The following is a 22299-nucleotide window of genomic DNA, read 5'->3' on the forward strand; positions in this document are numbered from 1 at the left end:
GACACTCAACTGGCTGAGCCACCCAGGCACCCCCATTTTAGTATTCTTAAAATCAAAGTTACTAATGCACAATTTAAAGAGTCTAATACAGGTAGTTTTACAAGGCTTGTATGAAAAAACAGTTCCTTGTTCAGGCTCCCCCATCCATCCCTCTACAGAAGCAACCACTTTCAATTCTTTCAGCTGATTGTTTTAGTATTGAAGAAGACCAGAATGTCACCCCAAAGTATGCCTCTTTGACATAAAAATTATTTTGAGTTGAAGGTAATTAAGAAGCAACAAATGCAGGTGTGCCTGGAGTGGCTCAGTCAGTTAAGCGTCTGACTTTAGCTCAGGTCATGATCTCAGGGTTCGTGAATTCAAACCTCACCTAAGGCTCTGTACTGACAGCTAGCAGCCTGGCGTCTGCTTCAGAATCTGTATCTCCCTCTCTCTCTGCCCCTCCCCTGCTCGCTCGCTCGCTCTCTCTCGCGCTCTCTCTCAAAAATAAACATTTAAAAAAAATAGCAGCAAATGCAGGAAAAAGTCTCTCTCTACCCTCCCTCCCCCCATTTTGCCTAATTCCAAGGTATAAATTCTCCTTTTTTTGGAGATAATTCTTACCAGCACAGAGATGCTCCAGAGGAACCGCAAATACTCCTACTCCTTAGTTCGCTTCACATATTTACGTTCCCCACAGCTTGCCATCCCTGGAAGCCTAAAACCGGTTTCCTTTGTCCTGTATTTCTTTACAAATTTACTGTCTTTGTTGAAGATGCTATAGAAGCCAGAGTTGCACCTGCTACTTTGAGTTAATTTTTACTGACATTTCTCCCACATGATGTGTGCCACATGCATTAATAAACTGGTTTTCTCTTCTTAATCTGTCTTTTTATTAAAGAGCCCCAGCTGAAAACCCAAAGTTTGGCCTCCCCTACAGTATTTACCTCCACCTTTGGTATTATTTACATTTTTACAATGAGCATGCCTCACTGTTATTCTTATGTAGTCTTTTTTTTAAGCTTACTTATTTTTTTTAAGTAATCTCTACACCCAAAGTGAGGCTCGAACTTACAACCTTTAAATCAAGAGATGCATGCTGACTGAGCCAGCCAGGTTTCCCTCTTATGTAGTCTTAATAACAAGGCTGGAATGGATTGCCAGGTCTGGCACTGGGCAGGGATGCACGGGCATTGTGGAAGACGCAGAGGTCACTGGGCACAGGCCACCAGCTCCTCCAGGGCTTGCTCACGATGGTTGCCATGGACCAGCAGCACTTCCTTGATCCGGTCCTGCTGGAAGCCCATGTCACTGAACTGTTCCCACAGGCGCAGGAACTCCCCTGCCTGAGGAAGAAGAAGCAGAGAGCATGCTAGGGACTCTGCCAGGCCAGCCACCTCCCTGTGGAGCCCCCTTCCTGGTGCCCACCATGTCGACTCCCCAAGCCAGATAAGCCGAATCCTGGGCAGCACCTGCATTTTGCCTGTACCTCTGACTGACATGGCTTGGCCACTGGCTCCATCCTGGCTTACTCCCTCACTCTGGCCCATCCAGACTCTGTACGCTCTGGTACTGGGGCAGAAAGAAGGAGGCTGCACACAGGCGCGCAGAGGATGCACAGCCTGGGGTCTCTGCCCAGGCCCCGAACCCTGCTGAGGTTTCACACAGTGCAGCATCTGCGCAGTTCCTTCCTCTGCTGGCCCCAGTGCTTGAAAAGTCTCTGCTTATCCTCCCTTCTTCCTCCTCAGCATTTATCCCACCCCTCTGTCCTTCCCTCTGCTGCTATGAAGAGCTGCCTGGCAGAGCCTGAGCCAACAGCACACTGTGGACAGATCATATACACTGGTCACTCAGAATGTACTACTGGGTCCCTGGCTGCTTGCATTCTGGGTTTCCTGGTAGGCAGCAAACCCCCCTCCTCCCTAAGTAGAGTTTAAGCATCTTTGTGCTGCGCTTGGCTCCTCCCTGGGTATCTGACCAGGCACTCTATAATATTTGTGGTGTTGATTCAGCGACATAACACAAAAGCCATGCCACCTGTTTCCCTCCCCACCTCCTCTCCTCCCCTTCCCCGTGCTTTACCTCCCTGGGCTTCTCCTTCTCCCCAGGCTGAGCAAGCAAGCTAGCTCCTGACAGCCCCCAGGCTCTGGCTCTGGCACTGGTGTGCCCCTGTATGCTAGGCTTGTGTGTGTACCCGCATCCTTCCCCTTCACTTCCCCTGGGCCTGGGCAGGCGGCCCTGCTGACCTGGCTCTCGGAGAACTGGAACATCTCCATGGCCTCCTCCACCAGGCTCTCCTCGTAGCCTTGCCGCAGCAGCCGATCACAGGCGCTAAGGTAGCTAAGAAACTGGGCCAGAAAGGGGGAAAGGAGGGTGGTTAGAGGAGGGGCAGGTCAGCCGATGGAAAAGATTAAGAGACACCCCGGGGACCTCGGTGAGGCCTGAGCTCTGACCATGCTGACCAGTCGACCCACCATACACTAAATGGCCCCAGAGACCTTGTGAGCCAGTAAGAGAGGGACAGAAGCCTCCTCTGGGGACCTGGGGGTGGGTGGGAAGCAAGTTCTGACCAACGGTCCCAGACTGGGGACTGTAATCCAGGGAAAGGGCTGTCAGGATGAGCTACAGTGTTTCCAGAACCTAAGGGGGCAGCAGGACTGGCCTGAAACAGAGGTATCTCCCCACCACCTATCCGGGTGAGCACCCACCTGTGTGAAGCAGCCTCCTCGCCCTCCACAGCTGTGCATCTCCCCCTTGTCCCTGGTTACATACTTGTCTGCCCTTCAGGACCATGTGAGCCCCAGTGCCGGGAAAGGGAGGACAGAGGAAGATCCCTCAGGCCTGAAAACCTGTTCATGTCACTCCGTGCTTAGTCACCACGAGATGCTTTTGCTCTCAGGATGAAGTACTGCCTCCTTACCAGAGCTCAACGGCCTGCCCCTGCCCATCAGTGGCCGCAACCCCTCCCTTGGCACCCCCAGGCCCCTCTGCCAAGGTCAGCCTCACTCCTGTTCCCTGGGAAGCCTCTGCCCCCAGTCTCCACTGGGTGCCTTGCCTGCTGCTCCCACAGCACCCATGCTTCCCCTATCACAGCACATACAACTCTATAGCTGTTCTCCTCTCTTCCTCAACGATCCCATCTGCTGACTTTTCGCTCCATAAGGGAAGGGCTGGGTCAGTCTTGTTCACCACTGTGTCCCCAGAGCACCCGGCATGGCAGGCACAAGGAGCTATGCTGTGTTTATAAAATGAACTAAGAACTGCCTTCAAGGAGCTCACAGCTTAGTGGGGGAGATGAACCAGATACGGGAAGTCATGAGTGCCAGGCAAATCAAAGCAAGATTTATAGAGAGTTGATGCCAAGTGAAGGCTCCAGACCACAAAAATTACGAGTATAAGTGGAAAAGAAACAGGTCGGGTTTCTGCAGAACTTCAGAGCTGGGCAGAAAGCATGGATCATACAGATCAACGGTTTTCAAACTGTCTTAGCTTCTGAATTGTCCAAGCATCAGGAGGCTTCAACAATAATGGGAAAGTTGGGGCTGCTCTGGAAGAACTGGGGGCAGGAGCAGGGGAGTCGGGAGTCTAATGCTCCTGCCTCAGGACATCTAGACCTTGCTCTGAGCATGTTTTGTAAACCACAGAGCCAAGCCCTCCGAGCACAATTGGAAGAAACATATCCAGGCAGATGGGCAACTTGCCCAGGGACCCAGGATACAGCCTAGCTCACCTGACCTCTCATCCTTGTCCATCAGGGGCCCCGTTGCTAGAGGAGGGGCTTGCCTGGAGGCCCATAGCAAGGTGCCTGGCCTATGGATGCTTACACACACCACCCATGCTGCCCTGTAAACAGTCAGTGGTGGGAACATCAATCCTTGTGGGAAGAAAGAAGCAATGATGGACAAAGCTTATTTTTTGTATCTCCTCCTTTCTCCCTGGCTCTTCTAACAGCTCTGTCTTCATCACCTGAAGCACTTCCGTCTGGACCATCTGCCATTAATTTCTGGCCAAAAAGTTTTACTATAGTGTATATCCTTTAAGATGAGAAGAAATCTGAACCCAAAGGAGCTGCTCAGTTAATGGTGGAACTTCACAGCATAGTAGGGAATACTGAGTTGGTGGGGGAGGACGTATGAAGTCATCCAGTAGTCCTTCAGGCCCACACCTCAGGGCTTGGCTCCTGACTGATCACCAGGGAAGAAGGCCACCCAGAGATCGGGCGGCCAGGCAGGTGGTCAGTGCATATCTGGAAACACAATGTTCCTGATGCAGTGGGATTCTTCCAGCCCACCCACAGGGAGGCCAGTGCACTGTGCTGGCTCCAACTAATCTGCAGACCCCCACTGGGGGCCTGGTCTCTCATAGTCCTCCTGGCTAGCTTCTTTACCAAGGTCCTGGCTTTCAGCAGCAGCTGAAGATAGGGGCAACTTTACATCTACTCTTAAATCTCAGATCAGCCTGGGGTGCTTCCCTGGAAGGTTCTCCCCCAGGAAAGAGAAAAAAGTACCATGCAGCAAAGATTCAGAGTCAAACCAGTCTGGCCTCAGCCTCCCTGGCCTCAATTTCTTCATCTGCAAAGTGGGAACAGTGGTGGCAACCTTGCAGAATGGAGACCTAATTGAATACTCTCAGATGGAGGGACTGACACAAAGAAGGTGTTCAGTAAATGTCAGCAGCCTCCGTGTTAATCACATGGGGGTCACCATGTTGGAACTCTTCCAGGATGAGGCACCGACCAATGAAGCCAGAGTAGAACAGAAGCAGGAGTGGGTGGGGAAGGGGGCCAGACACATTCACCCACCTCCCCAATCTGGCAGCAGCACATCCTGCGTCAGCTCCGGTCTGAGGGTTACTCTCCTGCTGTCATTCCCTATCCAGGAGCAGACAGTTCTGGACCTCAGGGACCCAACATGTATCAGGCAGCTACATGATTGTGGAAAGGGTGCACAAGCCCTCCAATGGTGGGGGAGGGGCACAGAGACAGCTAAGTGCCAACACTTCTGGGACCTACAGCTCAGCTTTCCAACCAAAAGAGTCCGTGTGTTCAGAAAACAACATGAGGTTGGATATTACAGTCAGGCGGGAGAAGGGAGGTTCGGGCAGTGGCACTCAATGTCACTTCCTACTCAACTCATAATTCTTATCCCTTCCTGTTGTTAGTGGGTCAATTATAAACTTCTCAGCCCAGCCTCCAAGGCACCCTCAATCTGCCTTCAACTCCCTTTCTCTGTCTTATCTCCTACCAGCATCATGCACCCTGTCCTCCAGCAAGGCTGGTGCGATCAGGGCCTCCCAAGCCCTTCCTTGCTGTCTCCACCCCTTTGCTCACACTGTTCCTCCTGCTTGGAATATCATCCCTTCTCCTTCCTTCAAATTCAGAGCTTATTCATCCTTGGAGTCTAGCTGAAGATGTGCCACCTCCATGAAGACTTTCCTGAACCTCCTTGTGGCCGATTAAGAATGGCCATAAATTCTTCTCAGCCCCTTACATCAGAGGAGGTTTCCCCCATAGCTGCCCACCGCATTTAAACACCTAGGAAGTGCCCAGCAAATTCTGTTGACTAGATGGATGGTTGGGTAGATCAAAAGGGAAAGAGATGGATATGGATATGGATAAACTGTTCATTGTGGTTAGAGCTGTGTCTTCCAATATGGTAGCCAGCAGCCACATGTGGCTATTTTAATTTAAATTAATTATAATTAAGTAAAAAGATTCAGTTTCATAGTCACACTATCCATATTTCTTTTTTTTATGTTTTTTTTTTAAATTTATTTCTGAGAGACAGCGAGCAGGGGAGGGGCAGAGGGAGAGGGAGACACAGAATCTGAAGCAGGCTCCAGGCTCTAAGCTGTCAGCACAGAGCCTAATGCAGGGCTCAAACCCACGAACCGTGAGATCATGACCTGAGCCGAAGTTGGACACTTAACCGACTGACCAACCCAGGTGCCCCTACTCTCCGTATTTCAAATAGCCACATATGGCTAAGTGTCTAGTGTATTAGACAACACAGGTATAAAACATCTCTCTTATTGCAGAAAGTTCATTGGGGATCTCTGGAGACATTATTGGTTGCCCAAAGCTCCAGCCCCCTGTGCTTGGAGCAGATACTAGGACAGGAATAGAATATTAAACCTCTACAAGTGGGCATAGGGATTCCTGATAAACTCTTATGGAGAAAGTAGCATTAGAATCTAGAAACTTGCTCATAACCATCCACAATTAATTCCAGGCTAAGGTTATGCTTTTAAAGAGAAGGAGAAAAAGCTTTTTCAAGTTAAAGATAAAAACCATTTGGCCTCTCCCCTGGTTCCAAACCCACTGCCCCCAGCTCTGGGCCCAATGTACCCACCTGGCTCAGGCTCTGTCGCCCTGTCTTCTGCAGAGCCCCGATCGCCCTGTGCAGGGGATACCCCAGGGCAACCACTGGCCCGATGAGATCTTGCTCCTCCTGGCTTAGGGCAGACAGCAGATCAGCAGAAGCAGGGTGTGATCTGCAGGTACTGAGACGCTGAGACACCCCCCCAAGAGGTGGCAGGCAGGTGTACGGGCTGAGGGACTGAAATACAGATAGGATGGATGTGTCAGTTACTAGAAGTGACATGTGTCTGGGCAGGACATTTTTACTGACAGGCCATTAAATGTTAATATTTCCACAAGAGAAATATCATAGGTCCATCTATTATCCCATTTTGCAGATACTGAAATCAAGGTTCAGAGAAGTTAATGACTGAGTAAGCAACACACATTTAGGAGCTGAGCCCTACTCAGAATCAAATTCAAGGTTCTTTACTCCACACCTTAGTGAGAGACGAGCAGGGGTGGATCTTCCTCCTTCAGTTTGCCTGGACTGGGGCTTAGCAGAGCATGGAGCAGGGTAGGGACTGGGCACAGCTGTGCTGAGGAGACCCACACAGACCCTAGAGGAAGGAGGGTGGCTTGAAGGCATATCAGTCTGTGTGGCCAGCATCACCCCTAACCCCTCCCCCATAAAGAACCACCCGTGTGCCAACTCTGAACAAGCTACCCTGCTCCGTTCTCCCCAAGGAAAGCCCAGCTGCTGCCCTGGCTCTTGGGGCAGAGTGTGTATGTGTGACACGAATTCCCCACCCATTCCTATCTTTTCAGGGGTTTTCCTGACAGAGAAACTTACTCTAGGGCCTGCTTTTTACCCCCAAACTGGAAAACATCCAAATCTTAGGATATGAGTCTATTCTTTTGACCTTAAAAAAGATTCTTAGTGGGGCACCTGGGTAGCACAGTCAGTTAAATGTCTGACTTTGGCTCAGGTCATGATTTCGTGGTCTGTGAGTTCAAACCCCACACCAGGCTCTGTGCTGATAGCTCAGAGCCTGGAGCCTGCTTCAGATTCTGTGTCTCCCTCTCTCTCTACGTCTCCTCCACTCTTTTTCTCTCAAGAATAAATAAAACATTTTTAAAAAATGTTAGCTCTCTCTGACTCAATTTTCTCCTCTTAAGAACATGTGCCCATCCCGACAGGGTTGTTGCTAGAGTTCAATTTAATCTGCACCAGGGAAGAGGCATCATGGCATCAACATCTGGCCCTTGATGAGGTGTGGCCTGTCCAATTTACAGAGGTTCTTCTCTGTGTTTGCTCTAAGTAACTGTGTGAAGTCAAGTGGCCCACTTTACAGGTAGAAAAGAGACAGCTGAGAGTAGTTCAGTGACTTGCCAAAGGTCACACACCAGTGAGTGGGAAAAGCTAGACCTCTAGTTGGTCTTTTGGATTTAAATTTCACCTGGGCCTTATTCTGTTGCATCTCCTGGCCTGATAGTAGGGCAGTTGGAGGGCAGAAAGCTGTGCCCAACTGCCACCTTTGGCTATCAATCCTGACCCAGTCCATCTGCTTCAGATGCAGGTTTTATGGAGTTTGGTACTTATAAAATTTTGATCTCTTAAACAAGATCCAAGTTGTTGTGAAGATTAATTGTGAAGATAAAATTAGGTATAAGGCCTTGGGAGAGGCAAAGTGAGGGGTCTGAGGCTTAAGTTTCACTGATTTTACTTTATTTTTTTTAAGTTTATTTATTTTGAGAGAGAGCAAGAGCAAGTGGGATAGGGGCAGAGAGAGTGGGAGATAGAAAATCTCAAGCAGGCATCACACCGTCAGTGCAGAGCCCAATGCGAGGCTTGAACTCACAAACCACAAGATCATGACCTGAGCCAGTCAGATGCTTAACCAACTGAGCCACCCAGGTACCTGGGTTTTACTTTAAATTCACTTCTGCTCCCCATTCTTGCAGGTGCACACCCTCTGTCCTGACGCCTTCCCAGTCTGCAAAATCTGTCACCTCTCTCTCAACATCTGATCCCTCCCACTATTCAGTGCTGCCTTGTCCCACACCCCTTTGGCCAACTGTCCTTGTCCTGTGGTTTTGACCTTGTCTCTTCCAACTCAGTGCCCAGCAGCAAATAACTGCTCAGTGAGTATTCTTTGAGCTGCCAGCTCACCCATTCTACAGGAAGCCCATGCTCTGTGGGATGTCCTAGATTTGAGTCACAATCATTAATTCAACAGACATTCACTGAGCACCCCCTAGGGGCCAAATCTGCAGCTGGGTGCCCTGGCAACGAAAATAAATGCCATCCAATCACTGCCCTAAGAGACAGCCGAGTACCGGATAATTACAATTATTGTGACAGATGCCCCAATAGAAGCAAGACAGCGAGAAACAGGAAATGGGGACCTCTGAGCAGGGAATTTCTAGGCCAAGGGCCACAGGAAGGACAGCATGGAACGGGGCCAGATGAGAACAGCAGAAATGAGAGGGCTAGGGCTGCTGATCAGGCTAGGAACCCAGACTATTGACCTGCAGCTTTGGCGGAGTGAGAAGGTCCCTTACCGCGACCGTGGGCTTGTGGCTCCGCAGCGGGGGCATGGCGCCGGCCGTGGAGGGCCGCGGGGGCGGCGCGGGGGTGCTGGGGACCGGGGGCGCGGAGCCCGCAGGCGGCACCGGGCATTGACTCGGCGCCGGGCTGGGGCAGAGGCTCAGCGCCCGATGGCGGATGCGATGCAGGAGGGTGCGGGGGCAGGCGGCCAGCCTGCCCTCGGAGAGCCGCCGCCGCGCCCCGGCCAGCTCCGACCTCATGCCGCGCAGCACGTCCAGCGAACACCGCGGATGGCCCGGGCCGGGGATTGCGGGGGGACCAACACTCGCAGGGGAACCGGGCTGAGGGCTGCAGGGACGGGGCTCCTCCTCGCTGGCGGAGGCGGCTTCTTCGTCGTCGTGGTCCTCGTCCTGGTTCTCTTCCTCCTCCTCCTCCTCCACCCCCTCCTCCAGCCGCTGCTGGGATCCAGTCTCAGGGCCCGTGTCTTCGGCAGGCGTGGGCACTAGCCCGCCGTCGGGTCTGACCAGCAAGAGCCAGGCGGGAGGCGCTGACGCTGCTCCCGTGGCGTCGCATTGGAACCGGCAGGGTCCCCGGACAACGGCCTCCACCCAGAAGAGCGCCCTCCTCTCCAAGCTGAAGTCGTGCTGCGAAGAAAGGGCACCGTGAGGCTCTGGGACCCAAACCGGGGACCTGTTCAGCCAAAAGCTTGCCAGGAGGCCCAGGCAGCTTCCGATTCTTAATCCCAGGCATCCATCACCACCCACTCTCACTGTTTTAGCTAGCACTGAGGTCGATCGATATCAATGACAAATAAATGGCAAATTCTGCCTCCAAGGATCCAGGTACAGAATAGGAAGTCCAGACATAGACTTTAATATCTGTGGGGCTTTAGTTAATAATAAAGGTGGCATCTCAAGCAATGGGAAATAGAGGGATTGTTTGTAACGGAAAAGAGTGGGAGGAACCCAAGTGATCATCAGGAGGGCACACTAGAGGGAAATGGTGTTAGCCAGCTGGAAGAAATTCTCACGTTTATACAAGGATGAATTCCAAAAGGATCAATCATTCAAATGTATGTATGAAACTGTAACAATACTAGGAGGAAACACAGAAAGAAATCCTTTATAAACTCAATGGGGGAAACCTTTCTCACTGTAAATCAAAATCCAAAAGCCATAAAAGTACTGATACACACGTGCAAAATCTGCATGGCAAAGATACTACAACAGGCAAGGGCAAAAACGAGTGATGAACTAGGGGGAAGACAGCACTCATATCACAGACAACGGGCTACATTTACTAATACAGGGAGTGCTAGATATAGACCAGAGAAAGACCAGCAGCTCAACATGAAAATGAACAAAAGATATGGACAGTCCACAGAAAAGAGTCCTACAGAGGGTTTTTAAACAAACGCGCAGTTGCTCAACCTCACGTGTGACAGGAGAATGGCAAATTAAAACTGCCCTGAGACACCAGCCTCCTACCCCCTCAGCGAAGATCTGAAGTCTGAGGACACTCTGTGGGAGAGTGTGGGAGGCACAGGCCTCTGGTAGCGCGCTGCCTGGGCTGTAAATCAGTGAGGGCAATTTGGGAAAATACTTAGAGAAATTCAGAAGGACATCTGCATATAGTCATTACAAACACTGTAATGGAAAAGGCTGGGAGGAACCCACGTGATCATCAAGAGGGCACAATAAAGTAGGATATACCCATATAATGCACAATGCTATATAGCAAAAACGAAAACTGAAGACACTTTCTGTGTACTGATATGGAAAAATCTTAAAACATATTAGGTTAAAAAAAAAAAGTAAAAAAAACCAGTGTATATATAAAATGCTACCTTTATGGGGCACCTGGCTGGCTTCGTCAGTTAAATGGCTGACTTTGGCTCAGGTCATTACCTTGTGAGTTCGAACCCCACTCAGGCTCTCTGCTGTCAACACAGAGCCCGCTTCAGATCCTCTGTCCCCCTCTCTCTCTGCCCCTCCCCTGCTTGTGCGCTCTCGCTCTCAAAAAAAAAAAAAAATGCTACCTCTGGTGTAAAAAGGGAGGCAATAGCTGTCCTTATTTGTGCACACACACCTAAGATTCCCTGGAAGAATACATAGAAAATGAGTAACAGCTCTCTCCAGTGAAGAAGGCGTGGAGCTGGGAACTTGGGTGGATGAGAAAGTGTCAATGGGAGGCTTTTTACTCTCCCAAGATATCCTAGCTGCTTGTGGGCCATCCTGACACCTAGTGTTTGTAAATAAAGTGTGATTGGAACACAGCCATTCCCACCCTCCCCTTTCAATAACTCTAGCTCTTTGCCTACAACAAAAGAGTTTAATTGCCACAGTTTTTTTTTACTATCTGGCCCTTTACAAAAATGTCTGTCAACACTTGCTCTCTACTGTTTTATAGACTTTCTTTTCCCATTTTTAAACTATGTGAATATACTTTTTCTCTAAAAATTTTTTAACAGTAATTAACTCTAATTAAAGGGAAACTGAAACAACAAAACACAGACTTGTCAAGGCTTTGAGGCTAGAAGGAAGGGTGAGGGCAGCCGGGTGGATGGGGTGGGCATGGACTTTTGGGGTCTGACAGACACCTGTTGGAATCTCAGCTGTGTCACACCCTGGCAACATAACCCTGTGCATCACTTGAGTGGGAGCTTTGGTTTCCTGTGCCATGGGGTGGGAACACATACCCGCTAAAAGGGTTATCATAAATTTGAGAAAGAAAGAGTGAATGTATAAAGAGCATCTAAGCACAGGCCCAGTGCACAGCAGGTGCTCAGCGATAGTAGCTGTGGTTATGATTTTCTTCCCTCCAGACAATTGTATGTTCACCTGGTAATCTAACGTCTATCTATAACACTGTTGTTATGGAAAATGTATTCCAAGTTCCAAACCCTGGGAATACACCCTGGTGAACTCAGAGGACTTATCAGAAGAAGCTGTAAATCATACTTGGAGTCTCATGCTTCTCTGTTAGATTGGCCCAGCAGTGAAAGAAATGGAGGCCCAGGAAGGGAAATCGCTCAAGGGAGTACAGATACCCTTGGGGGGGGGGGGCGGTGTAGAACCAGGGGCAGCACCTGGGCTAGGACGCCAGGCATGGACTTAGCAGAAAGGTGCCCTGTTCTGCTTCTAAGAGAAGTAACCTTCAGAAAAGCCTCTCCCCAGCTTGGCCTCAGCTAAGCACGGAAGTAAAAGCTGTGATAATCCACCTTCAGTAAAGCAAATTTCTACTCCCAACCAGAGAGGCCCCACCGCTGGGGCAAGAGCCCACACCACAGGCTGCCTGGGGAAAGTGAAAGCTCCTGCCCCACAGAGGATGGGCCCGTGGACACTGTGCTCTGGGCTTTACAGAGCTTCTTTCCGTTCTGGAGACCTCGGTCCTAAGGAGCCTCAGTAGGACCCCAGGTTCTGCAGATAAAACAAAAACTGCACTAAATCTCCTGTTCCTGTGCCACTCAAGCCCTTTTCTCCTTTGTGGCCTGTATTCTCTGCACCTGACTTCCTGCAACCTGGTTGTTGTTTGCCTTGGAACAATGCATGTCCAGCGTGTCTTAAGTTCCAGTCCTGCTCTTAGCTAATATGAAATGATTTGGAGTCAAGACCTGGGTTTTAGTCTTGCCGTGTCCAGTAACTTCAGACAAGTCATTTCCCTTCTCTGGACCTCAGGCTCCCCATGTGCAAAGTAAGTGCGGGCTGACCCAGATCCTCAGAACCTTTGAGAGAGCCCTCTGCAGACAATGGAGACCGAACACACAAGGGGCGGAGAGGCCCCACACCAGTTCTGCAGTTTTTTGCAGTCATGTTCTTTCATTTTTTAAAATTCACATCAATTTTGTGTTCTAGCTCATGATATGCCTGTTATAATACAAATGCAGTAGGTTTCCCCCTAAATCTTCAAGTAAACTTGACTCCCAGAAGTTAATTAATCATGTTTATCTTGAGGGTGTGTGATACCACCGCATACACTGGGTATACATCCCAGTGTGTAAGCTGTGGGGCATGAGGTGTTTCAAGGGTGCCTCCAGGGCAAATGTGTTTTGGGTCTATGGAATAGTAACCCCTTCTAATGTGCCCCATGTAACTGTCTGCATTTTAACAGGGGATTCTGGAGAGAGTGTCTCAGGTCATAGGAGTGATTCTAAACGGTAGACTTTTAGACAGAAAAAAGAGGAATTGGAGTATATTTGCAATGACTCCCAGTCACTTCATAGAGGCAGGCTTCCAGTTATCCTAAGCTTAAAATAAGATCCACTGAATAATCCCCATCACGAGCCACCAGCCTTCATGATGAAACACCTTTTCCTCGGGTTATTTCCAAAACTCTCTAGAATATACCAGAGACCGCCTTGTTGCTCTTTTAAATCATGGAACAAGTAGCACCTGGTGGCTCAGTCAGTCAAAGTTTCTGACCCCTTATTCTGGTTCAGGCCATGATCTCACAGTTCATGAGTTCCAGCCCCGTGTCAGGCTCCGCATTCTCCATACAGAGCCTGGGTGGCACCTGGGTGGCTCAGTTGGTTAAGCATCCAAACTCCTGATTTCAGCTCAGGTCATGGTCTCATGGTTCATGAATTCAAGCCCTACATCAGGCTGTGTGCTGACAGCTCAGAGCCTGGAACTTGCTTCAGATTCTGTGTCTCCCTCTCACTCTGCCCCTACCCAGCTAAGCTAACACTTTGTCTCTCTCTCAAAAATAAATAAAGATTATTTTTAAAAAGGCTTTGTAGCTCCTTTCTTAAAAAATAAAATAAAATAAAATCAAGGAAACAAGCCCCTGTGTCTCAGCGTCAGATCTATAGACCCAGAGACAAGAAGATAGAAGGAAAGAGAGATATACTTACCATAGAACCCAACAGAAGCTCCCTGCAAGCTGGGATGCTGAGCTCTGGCCCAGGAAGAGGCTCTGTGCCTATCACAAAGCCATTGGGCATCCTGAAGGGGACACCATGGAGGGCATTCATTCTGTCAGAGAAGTGTAGAGATGGCTGAGCAGGACTGGAGCAGGCTGCCTGGTGGCAGGGAGAGAGCGCAGTCCTGAGGACCAGGCTTGGTCTCAAATGGCCTTACTGCTCTCCTGTGTGGTGACTTAGCTGAGCCTCACGCAGCTGGGAAGGAAATGGTAAAGTGGCTGGTGCTGCATAGGGAGGAAATGAATAAAAATGAGAGCATTCAAAATGACAAGAATTGACTATTTCATGTTTACATCTTGCCCTGGGTCATTGATTCCCAAAATGGGACCTACAACACTAGTGCTGAAGCGTGTCATCAAAAGAGTTTTCATCTAAACATTTAAGGAAAATGTCAAATTACAAACCCTTCCACAAGAGAAATACGTCCTGACTCATTTTTATTTTAGTACCACCCTGCTACCAAATCTTACAAAACTAAGACCAATCTCTCATGAACATAACTGCAAAAAATCTCAATAAAAATAATTATGGATAGAAAAATACCACACTGCTGGGTTGAGTTTATTTCAGGAATGAGAGATTGGCTTAACATTCAAAAATCAATCACTGGGAACAAAAATAAATGTCAATAGAATAAAAATGAAAAGTTACATGATTATATCTGTAGATGCAGACAAGCACTTGACAAAATCAATGCCTGTTCATGATTTTAGGAAAAAATGAATAAGCCCACTTAATAACTTAGGAATAGAAAGGAATTTCCTTAGCTTAATCAAGAATATCACTAAAACATCTAAAGCAAACATGCCACTTAATAGTGAAATACTGAAATATGTCCCCAAGATGGGGATTGAGACAAGGATGTCCCCTTCATCTTTTCTGTTCAACATGGCACTGGAGGTACTAACCTGTGTAAAAAGAGAAGAAAAAAAATAAAACTCTAAGGATTGAAAAGAAAGAAACTAAACTACCATTATTTATAGATGATATAACTACATGTAGAAAATCCAAAAGAATCTATGAATAAAACTCCTAGAATTATTAAGTAAATTTAGCAAGGTCATTGGATATAAGGTCAATATGTGAAAATCAATATATCTCTATACAAATAACAAACCATGTAAATGTGGTCTTTTAAAAATGTCATCAGAGAATGAGATTTTAAATAAGATACCAACCACCTAGGACTCAACCTAACACAAGATGTATAAGACCTCTATATGAAAAATTATAAAATATAATATTTATTGGAGGAACATGCCATGTTCATGGGTTAAGACTCAACATAATAAAGATATTAAAATTCTCCCTGAACTGATTTGTCAATCCCACATGTCAAATTCTGTCATGTTTTTTGAGGGTAAATTGGCAAACTAACTCTAAAATTTAAATGAACGGCAAAAGACCAAGAAAAGCCAAGACAATCTTGAAGAAGCAACACATTTGGAAGATTTATACTATAAGATATCAACACTTACTTTAAAGTTACAAGAATTAAGACTGTGTGGAACTAACATGAAGACTTACAAAGAGGCCAATAAAACAGAATACAAAGTCCAGAAACAGATCCATATACATATCCTTAACTTATGGCAAAATTGGCCCTGCAGAGCATAAGGAAAAGAAAGGTCTTTTCAGTTAATGGTTCTGGATCAATTGGATATCCACCTAGAAAAAAAAATCCTGGCCTCTACCAGGTAGAAAGGAAAAATAAAGCTTGAAATGAAATAGGAGAATATATTCATAGCTTTAGAATAGGTAAACATTTCTTAGGCAGGTTGCAAAAAAGACTAACCATAAAGGAAAACACTGACAAACTGGGTTACACTGAAGTAAAGAACTTCTACTCATTGGAAAATACCATTAAGAGAGTAAAACAATAACAAAGCAAAAACAAACACAGAAATAACAAAAAAACACAAATCAGAATGGGATAGATAGATATTTGCAGCATGCATATCTGACCAAGGACTCATATCTGATATGTACAAAGAACTACAAAGCAGTAAGAAAAAGACTTACTACAAAAATAGGCAAGAGATTTTAACAGGCGCTTCACAAAAGAGGATATCCAAGTAAACATCAAAGTTGTTTAACCTCATTAGCCTTTGGGAAAATGCAAAACAAAACAATGAGATACCAACACACACACACACACACACACACACACACACACACACACACACACACACGGCTAAAATTTAAAAAGCCTGACAATATCAAGTGTTGATGAGAATGAACTTGCATGCACTGTTGAGAAAATCAATTAGTATTAGTCAACAGTATCTACCACTAAAGTTAAAGTCTAAGAATTAAAAATTAATTCATATATAGCTTCTAGGCTTTTTGGCTGAGATCAGGTATAGTATCTGTTAGTTTAATAAGATTCACAACAGCCAGGGGTTTTATTTGTTATGAATTTTAAACTAAAGATTCTGTTGTCTTAACAAAACAAAACTCACCAAGAATTCAAGCTCTCGACTGCCTATAATATATCCTTAAATCTAGACTCCTGACTATAGTCTGGCATTTTGCAATCAGGATTTACCGGGGAGCCTGCACAAGGGAGTATCTCTGGCTTAATACAACGTCATCCCTACTAGGATGTTGCAAACCCGGGGTCACTGGGGTCATCCCCATGCCCACAGGAGATCATGTGAAGAGGCAGAGTAAGTAATCTGAGTGCAAAGAGGTCAAATGAGGCCAGATGGCCAAATCCTTTAATTCCCGCATCTCCGCTGCCTGCCCACTCTTGTGTGTGTCTTACTGTATGAAAGATTCCGAAGGCTTCTCCCTCCCACGCCAGGAGATAGTCTCCCAGCACACTGGGAGCGGTTCTTTATGCTACAGGATCAGACAGGTCCCATTGTGATCAGTAAATTATCTGCCTTATCAGCCTGTTCAAGCAGGGGACCTCTGAGGCGTAAGGAGTTGCAGGGGACCTAAGAAAGTTAGCAAGTTTTGGCATTCTCTGATTTATCATTCACACTTTCAGCTAACATTAGAACACAGCTTTGCTGATTCTCTCGTGTGAACGGCCTCTCCACTGAGCAGGTACAGGGCCACCCTCCTCCCCCTCACTTCTGACCCAGCATCTGCATCCGAATAGATATTCTCTACTCAGTTCTGTACTTGTTTCTGGAATAATTTAAGAATTTGAGGATTCTGGAAACACATCTCTTAAGAATAGGGAGGGCTACAGTTTAAGAAATGATCAGTTGGAACATACTCTAATATGACAGTCACCTCTAAAGTCACCACTAAAATAAGTGGTACAGATCATTAAGTGATGATATTCTTTAAAGGAGAGAAAGTATTCTAGTCCTTATCGAGGTTGGGTAAGCTTCAGGAAGCATGGGACCCTGACCTGGATCCTGAAGAGTACGGAAATAGCCTTTGAGCAGGCTAATGGTAGAGTGGAGAGCCTAACTCTGGGGAGGGAACAGCTTGAGTCAGGGAGCACAGGCAGGGCAGAGTGAGGGGGAGACAGAGCACATGACTCAGTCTGTGCTGGAAGCAGCCTGCAGTAAGACTGAAGGCGTGGATTGGGGTAGAGCTGGGGAGGGCTCTGAAAACTGAACACTGACTCCATTCAGTAGGCAGTGGAGAGAGCCTTGCTGGGGTCTGAAGGGGTCGGTGGGGTGAAGGTGGGGAAGTGGGGATACTGGGAAGACCAGTCTGTGCTTGCTTCAGCAGGCTGTATAACCCAGGACCTCTCCATGGGTCTGTGCCCTTGGGCTGCTTCTGAACCTAGGGGTGAGAGGCAGGGCAAGTGGGGATTGTAGTAATTGGTCTACCTGAAGCCCAGGCACTGACCTAAGTATTATTATTTAAAGGTCTCCATATCCTCTAAATGACTTCATCCTTGTCCAGAGTATCAATAATCTATGTGTCAATGACTCCTATTAAATTCTCCAGTTCTTCTCTGAGATCATACTCATACACACCACTGCCTACAAGGCATCTCCTCCAAGATGTCTCAAGGGTGCCTCAAACTCTACATATCTAAAGTGAACTCCTGATTTTCCCCTTCCCCAAACGTTTCCTCCTCCTCCAGGATTTTTTGTCTCAAGAAATGTCTAAGATATAAAAACTGAGGAATCATGCCTGACACTCTCGTCTCCTTCACAACCACTCGTCTCATATCCCTGCCAAGTTTTCTCTCTTAAATCTCTGAAATCCAGCCATTTCACGCTACCTCCACTACTAACATGGGAGTCCAAGCCCCCATTATTTCTCACTTGGACAATTGATGTCCAACATATCCTCTTATGCTCTATCATTGTAATTCTGTTTCACACACGGGGACAAACATGATCATTTCAAAACAGCAAACTAAGTTAGTTCCCTGCTTAAAAGCCTCGAATGATTCCCAGCTCCACCCCTCCCTGCAGGGACTGGCCCCTACTCCCTCCCCTCTTGCTTTATTCTTGCCATGCTAGTCTTCAATTGCCTTGGTCTCTTAGCCCAACACAGGGCTTTTGCATACGCTATTCCAAATGCTAGCTCTATCTCTTATCTTCCTTACCTCTTCTGCACTAGTGAATAGCTGTTTATTCTTCACAGCTTAGCTGAGATATCATCTCCTCACAAAAGCTTTTCCTAGTCTCTTCAACTAATGGTGTTGTGAAAACTAGACATGTACATGCAGAAGAATGAAACTGGACCATCTTCTTATACCATACACAAAAATAAATACAAAATGGATGAAAGACTTAAATGTGAGATAGGAAACCATAAAAATCCTAGAGAACACAGGCAGCAATCTCTTTGACCTCAGCCAGAACAATTTCTTACTAAAAGTTTTGGGGTGCCTGGGTGGCTCAGTCAGTTTAAGTGTCTGACATTGGCTCAGGTCATGATCTCATAGTCCGTGGGGTCGAGCCCTGCGTCGAGAGCCTGCTTCACATTCTGTGTCTCCCTCTCTCTCTGCTCCTCCCCTGCTCATTCTCTCTCTCTCTCAAAAAAAAAAAAAGACACTAAAAAAAGAAATTAAAAATAAAATTTTTGTCTCTCTTACCTTGTTGGTGAAAGCAAGGGAGACAAAAGTAAACATGAACTATTGGGACTTCATCAAGATTAAAACTTCTGCATGGCAAATGAAACAATCAACAAAACTAAAAGGTAGCCTACAGAATCAGAGAAGATATTTGCAAATGACAAATCTGATAAAGAGTTCATACCCAAAATCTATAAAGAATTTATCAAACTCAACACCCAAAAAGTAAATAACCCAGTTAAGAAATGGGCAGAAGACATGAATGGACGCTTTTCCAAAGAAGTCATCTAGATGGCTAACAGAAACATGAAACAATGCTCAACATCACTCATCATCAGGGAAATACAAATCAAAACCACAATGAGATACCACCTCACACCTGTCAAAATGGCTAACATGAACAACACAAGGAACAACAGTCATTGGCAAGGATGCAGAAAAAGTGGAACTATCTTGCACTGTTGGTGAAAATGCAAACTGGTGCAGCTACCTGGAGAAGAGCATGGAAATTCCTCTAAACTAAAAATAAAAATACACTACAATTCAGCAATTGCATGACTAGGTATTTGCCCAAAGGATACAAAAATAGTGATTTGAAGGGGTACATGTATCCTGACACTTATAGTAGCATTATCAACAGTAGCCAAACTATAAAGAGGGCTCAAATGTCCATTGACAGATGAGTGGATAAAAAAGTGGTGCACGCGCGTGCGCGCGCACACACACACACACACACACACACACACACAGGAATATTACTCAGCCATCAAAAATAATGAAATCCTGCCATTTGCAATGATGTGGATAAGGCTAGAATGTTATTATGTTAAGCTAAATAAGTCAATCAGAGAAAGACAAATACCATATGATTTCACTCATACATGGAATTTAAGAAACAAAACAAATGAACATATGGGAAGGGTTGGAAAAAGAAGAGAGGGAAACAAACCACAATACACTCAATGATAAGGAACAAACTCTGGGTTAATGGAGGGAGGTGGGTGGGAGATGGGCTAGATGGGGGATGGGTACTAAGGAGGGTACTTGTGATGAACACTGGGTGTTGTAAGGGATTAATCCCTGAATTCTACTTCTGAAGCCAGTATGTTAACTAATTAAAATTCAAATGGAAAAAAAAAAAAAGCTTTTCCTGATCTGCCTGCACAAATTTGGATAGATCTACCCAGTACACTGGCTTTTAAGACTTTAAAGGGCCTATGGGCACCTGGGTGGCTCAGTTGGTTAAGTGTCCAGCTTTGGCTCAGGTTTGTGGGTTTGAGTCTTGAGTTGGGTTCTGTGCTGACAGCTCAGAGCCTGGAGCCTCCTTTAGATTCCATGTCTCCCACTCTCTATGCCCTCCCCCACAGGCACTCTGTCTCTCAAAATAAATATTCAAAAAGAAAAAAGGGCCTAATCTAACAGAACCATACCTTTCCTTCAAAGCACTCAGTACATTTTTTATGATTGCTGGATCAATTAATTGGATATGAATCTATCCCCCTCACCATTATAGCCCTTGTACTTAGCAAATTAATCTGAGCTTCAACAGACATTTAATAAATATTTGAACAATTGAAGATATAAATGATGACTAACTACTTTTTCTTTGTAGCACATATCACAACTAATTATCTGTAGACCTAAGCTTTTCTACTCTGAATTCTAATTCCAAGAGGGCTGTCTTTTTGCTCCCTTTCATGTCTCCAACACTTAATATCATTCCTGGCAAACGGTAAAAACCATTTCCCAAGAACACAGTTCAAGAACACAGTTCAATCCATATTCTGGCAAGCACGAGTTAGCGAAGTTGAGAGGTGCCTACTGCTCTGCAGAGTCATGCACTTGAGTGCCATCTGCCTCAAAGACTTCAATCCTTGCTTCAGAGACTATGAGAAACTCAGTTTATTCCAAAAGGCAAATGGAACCTGCATCATAAACAAATTCTTCATAGATAGCCAGATGTGCTAAGTCAGAACTACTATATGGGTACACCCAAATGTTAACAGTTCAGGGCACCTGTCTGGGCTCGGTCGGAAGAGCACATGACTCTTGATCTTGGGGTCCTGAGTGGAGCCCCACATTGGGTGTAGTGATTATTCAAATAAACAAACTTTTTTTTAAGTTAACATGTTAATTTTACAGGAATAGTTTATTGGTCATAGCATTAAAAGAAAAAAGAGAAACGCCTCATGTAATCACTAGTCCCTAAAATAATCACTGCTAATACTTCACAGCATTCACATTCTTTCTATATATTCTATATTCTTTGAATTGAACAAGACATACTTTGACTTACCTTGTGATTCCCCGAATAGCTTCCCTGTGGACAAGACATGTAGAAGTGAATTGCTACAACAGATGGTTTAATGCCAGCTAAGCTTCTTGATACACCCTTGCGCAAGTCACATGGACACAGGAACATGAATGGGTTTAGTGATTAAGTTCATTGGCTTGTAGCAAATTCTTTGACGTCATAAACTCAGCCACTTAGGCTGTTGAACACTCTTAGTATTTAACATATAATTAACCTCTTTATTTTCTAATCTTCCTTGTATTTACCTAATTTCCTAAAAATAAATGCTTTTTGTTAGAGTATCTCCAAACCCCAACAGAGGGTGTCTATTGGGAAATAAGACAAACCATATTCTTATATATACAGGACGTTCTGAATCAACACATTTCTGGTTCATGTTTGAATGAATTTATTTCTCTATTTTCATTAATTTACATTCAATATAAAAAGAACATAGGTACAGGGGCGCCTGGGTGGCTCATTGGGTAAAGCATCACTCTTTTTCGGCCTAGGTCATGATCTCACGGTTTGTGGTTTTGAGCCCTGCATCGGGCTCTACACTGGCAGCTTGGAGCCAGCTTAGGTCTGTCTCTTTCTCTCTCTTTCAAAAATAAACATGTAAACATTAAAAAAAAAAAAAAAACAATGATCACCCCTATCATGCATATTGTGGCCTATAAATACCTTTTCCACTAAAGAGGAACCAGGGGTCATTAGATACATGACTTGTTTCCAGGTTTGGGATAGGAAATGTGTAAGACAAATTTGGAACAAAAATACTGGAATTGAATGGGAATTCAGAAACTGAATTCAAGAGGCTCCCAGTGGCCAAAGATGAGGCAATCGATAAATAGTAACAATGGATTGAAAGACAATTATGGTTAGATCTGAGTTCATAATGATACTTCAAAATACAACTCACTGGTTACGTTTAGAGGATTCTAGGGAACCGGCTCATTACTTTGAAAACTAGTAAATAAAGAAAAAATATGTTTGCCTTTCTGTACAAATTGTACCCTCTGGTTGATGAGGGGATGTTTCTCTTTTTAGAAGCATTCCAGCTAGTAACTAAAGAAAGAATGGCAGAATTAAACTATCATTATTTTGCAACTCCTAATGAATGCATGTAGGTCTTGATTACCAGTGGCTGCTATGATCACAAAGAGACAAGCAGACGTTAGTCCTCGGAAGGGAGTACTCACCAGGTGTATGAAATACTCTTCTCAGAAAACTCCATCTATATGTGGTCAAAAAATGT

General features: G+C 45.7%; 1 protein-coding gene across 1 annotated transcript; it reads right to left on the reverse strand.

Moving 5' to 3' along the window:
* Nucleotides 1-1037: 1037 nt before the first annotated feature.
* UBAP1L (ubiquitin associated protein 1 like) lies at nt 1038-14060 on the reverse strand. The gene is made up of 5 exons (XM_029951887.1): nt 13681-14060; nt 8843-9472; nt 6330-6536; nt 2226-2327; nt 1038-1325 (listed from the first exon to the last, which is right to left on the reverse strand). The coding sequence occupies exons 1-5, from the start codon at nt 13798-13800 to the stop codon at nt 1191-1193; spliced, it is 1194 nt and encodes a 397-aa protein (XP_029807747.1). The 5' UTR covers nt 13801-14060; the 3' UTR covers nt 1038-1190.
* Nucleotides 14061-22299: the final 8239 nt, after the last annotated feature.

This window comes from Suricata suricatta, chromosome 9 (genome assembly GCF_006229205.1).
Source record: "Suricata suricatta isolate VVHF042 chromosome 9, meerkat_22Aug2017_6uvM2_HiC, whole genome shotgun sequence".
Classification (NCBI taxonomy): domain Eukaryota; kingdom Metazoa; phylum Chordata; class Mammalia; order Carnivora; family Herpestidae; genus Suricata; species Suricata suricatta.

Coding starts and splice junctions, on each gene's coding strand:
- UBAP1L (XM_029951887.1), bottom strand. CDS start 13,800: ATGAATGCCCTCCATGGTGTCCCCTTCAGGATGCCCAATGGCTTTGTG. Junction 9,473..13,680: donor AGCTTCTGTTGGGTTCTATG/GTAAGTATATCT, acceptor CTTTCTTCGCAG/CACGACTTCAGCTTGGAGAG. Junction 1,326..2,225: donor TCCAGTTCTCCGAGAGCCAG/GTCAGCAGGGCC, acceptor CTTCTTCCTCAG/GCAGGGGAGTTCCTGCGCCT.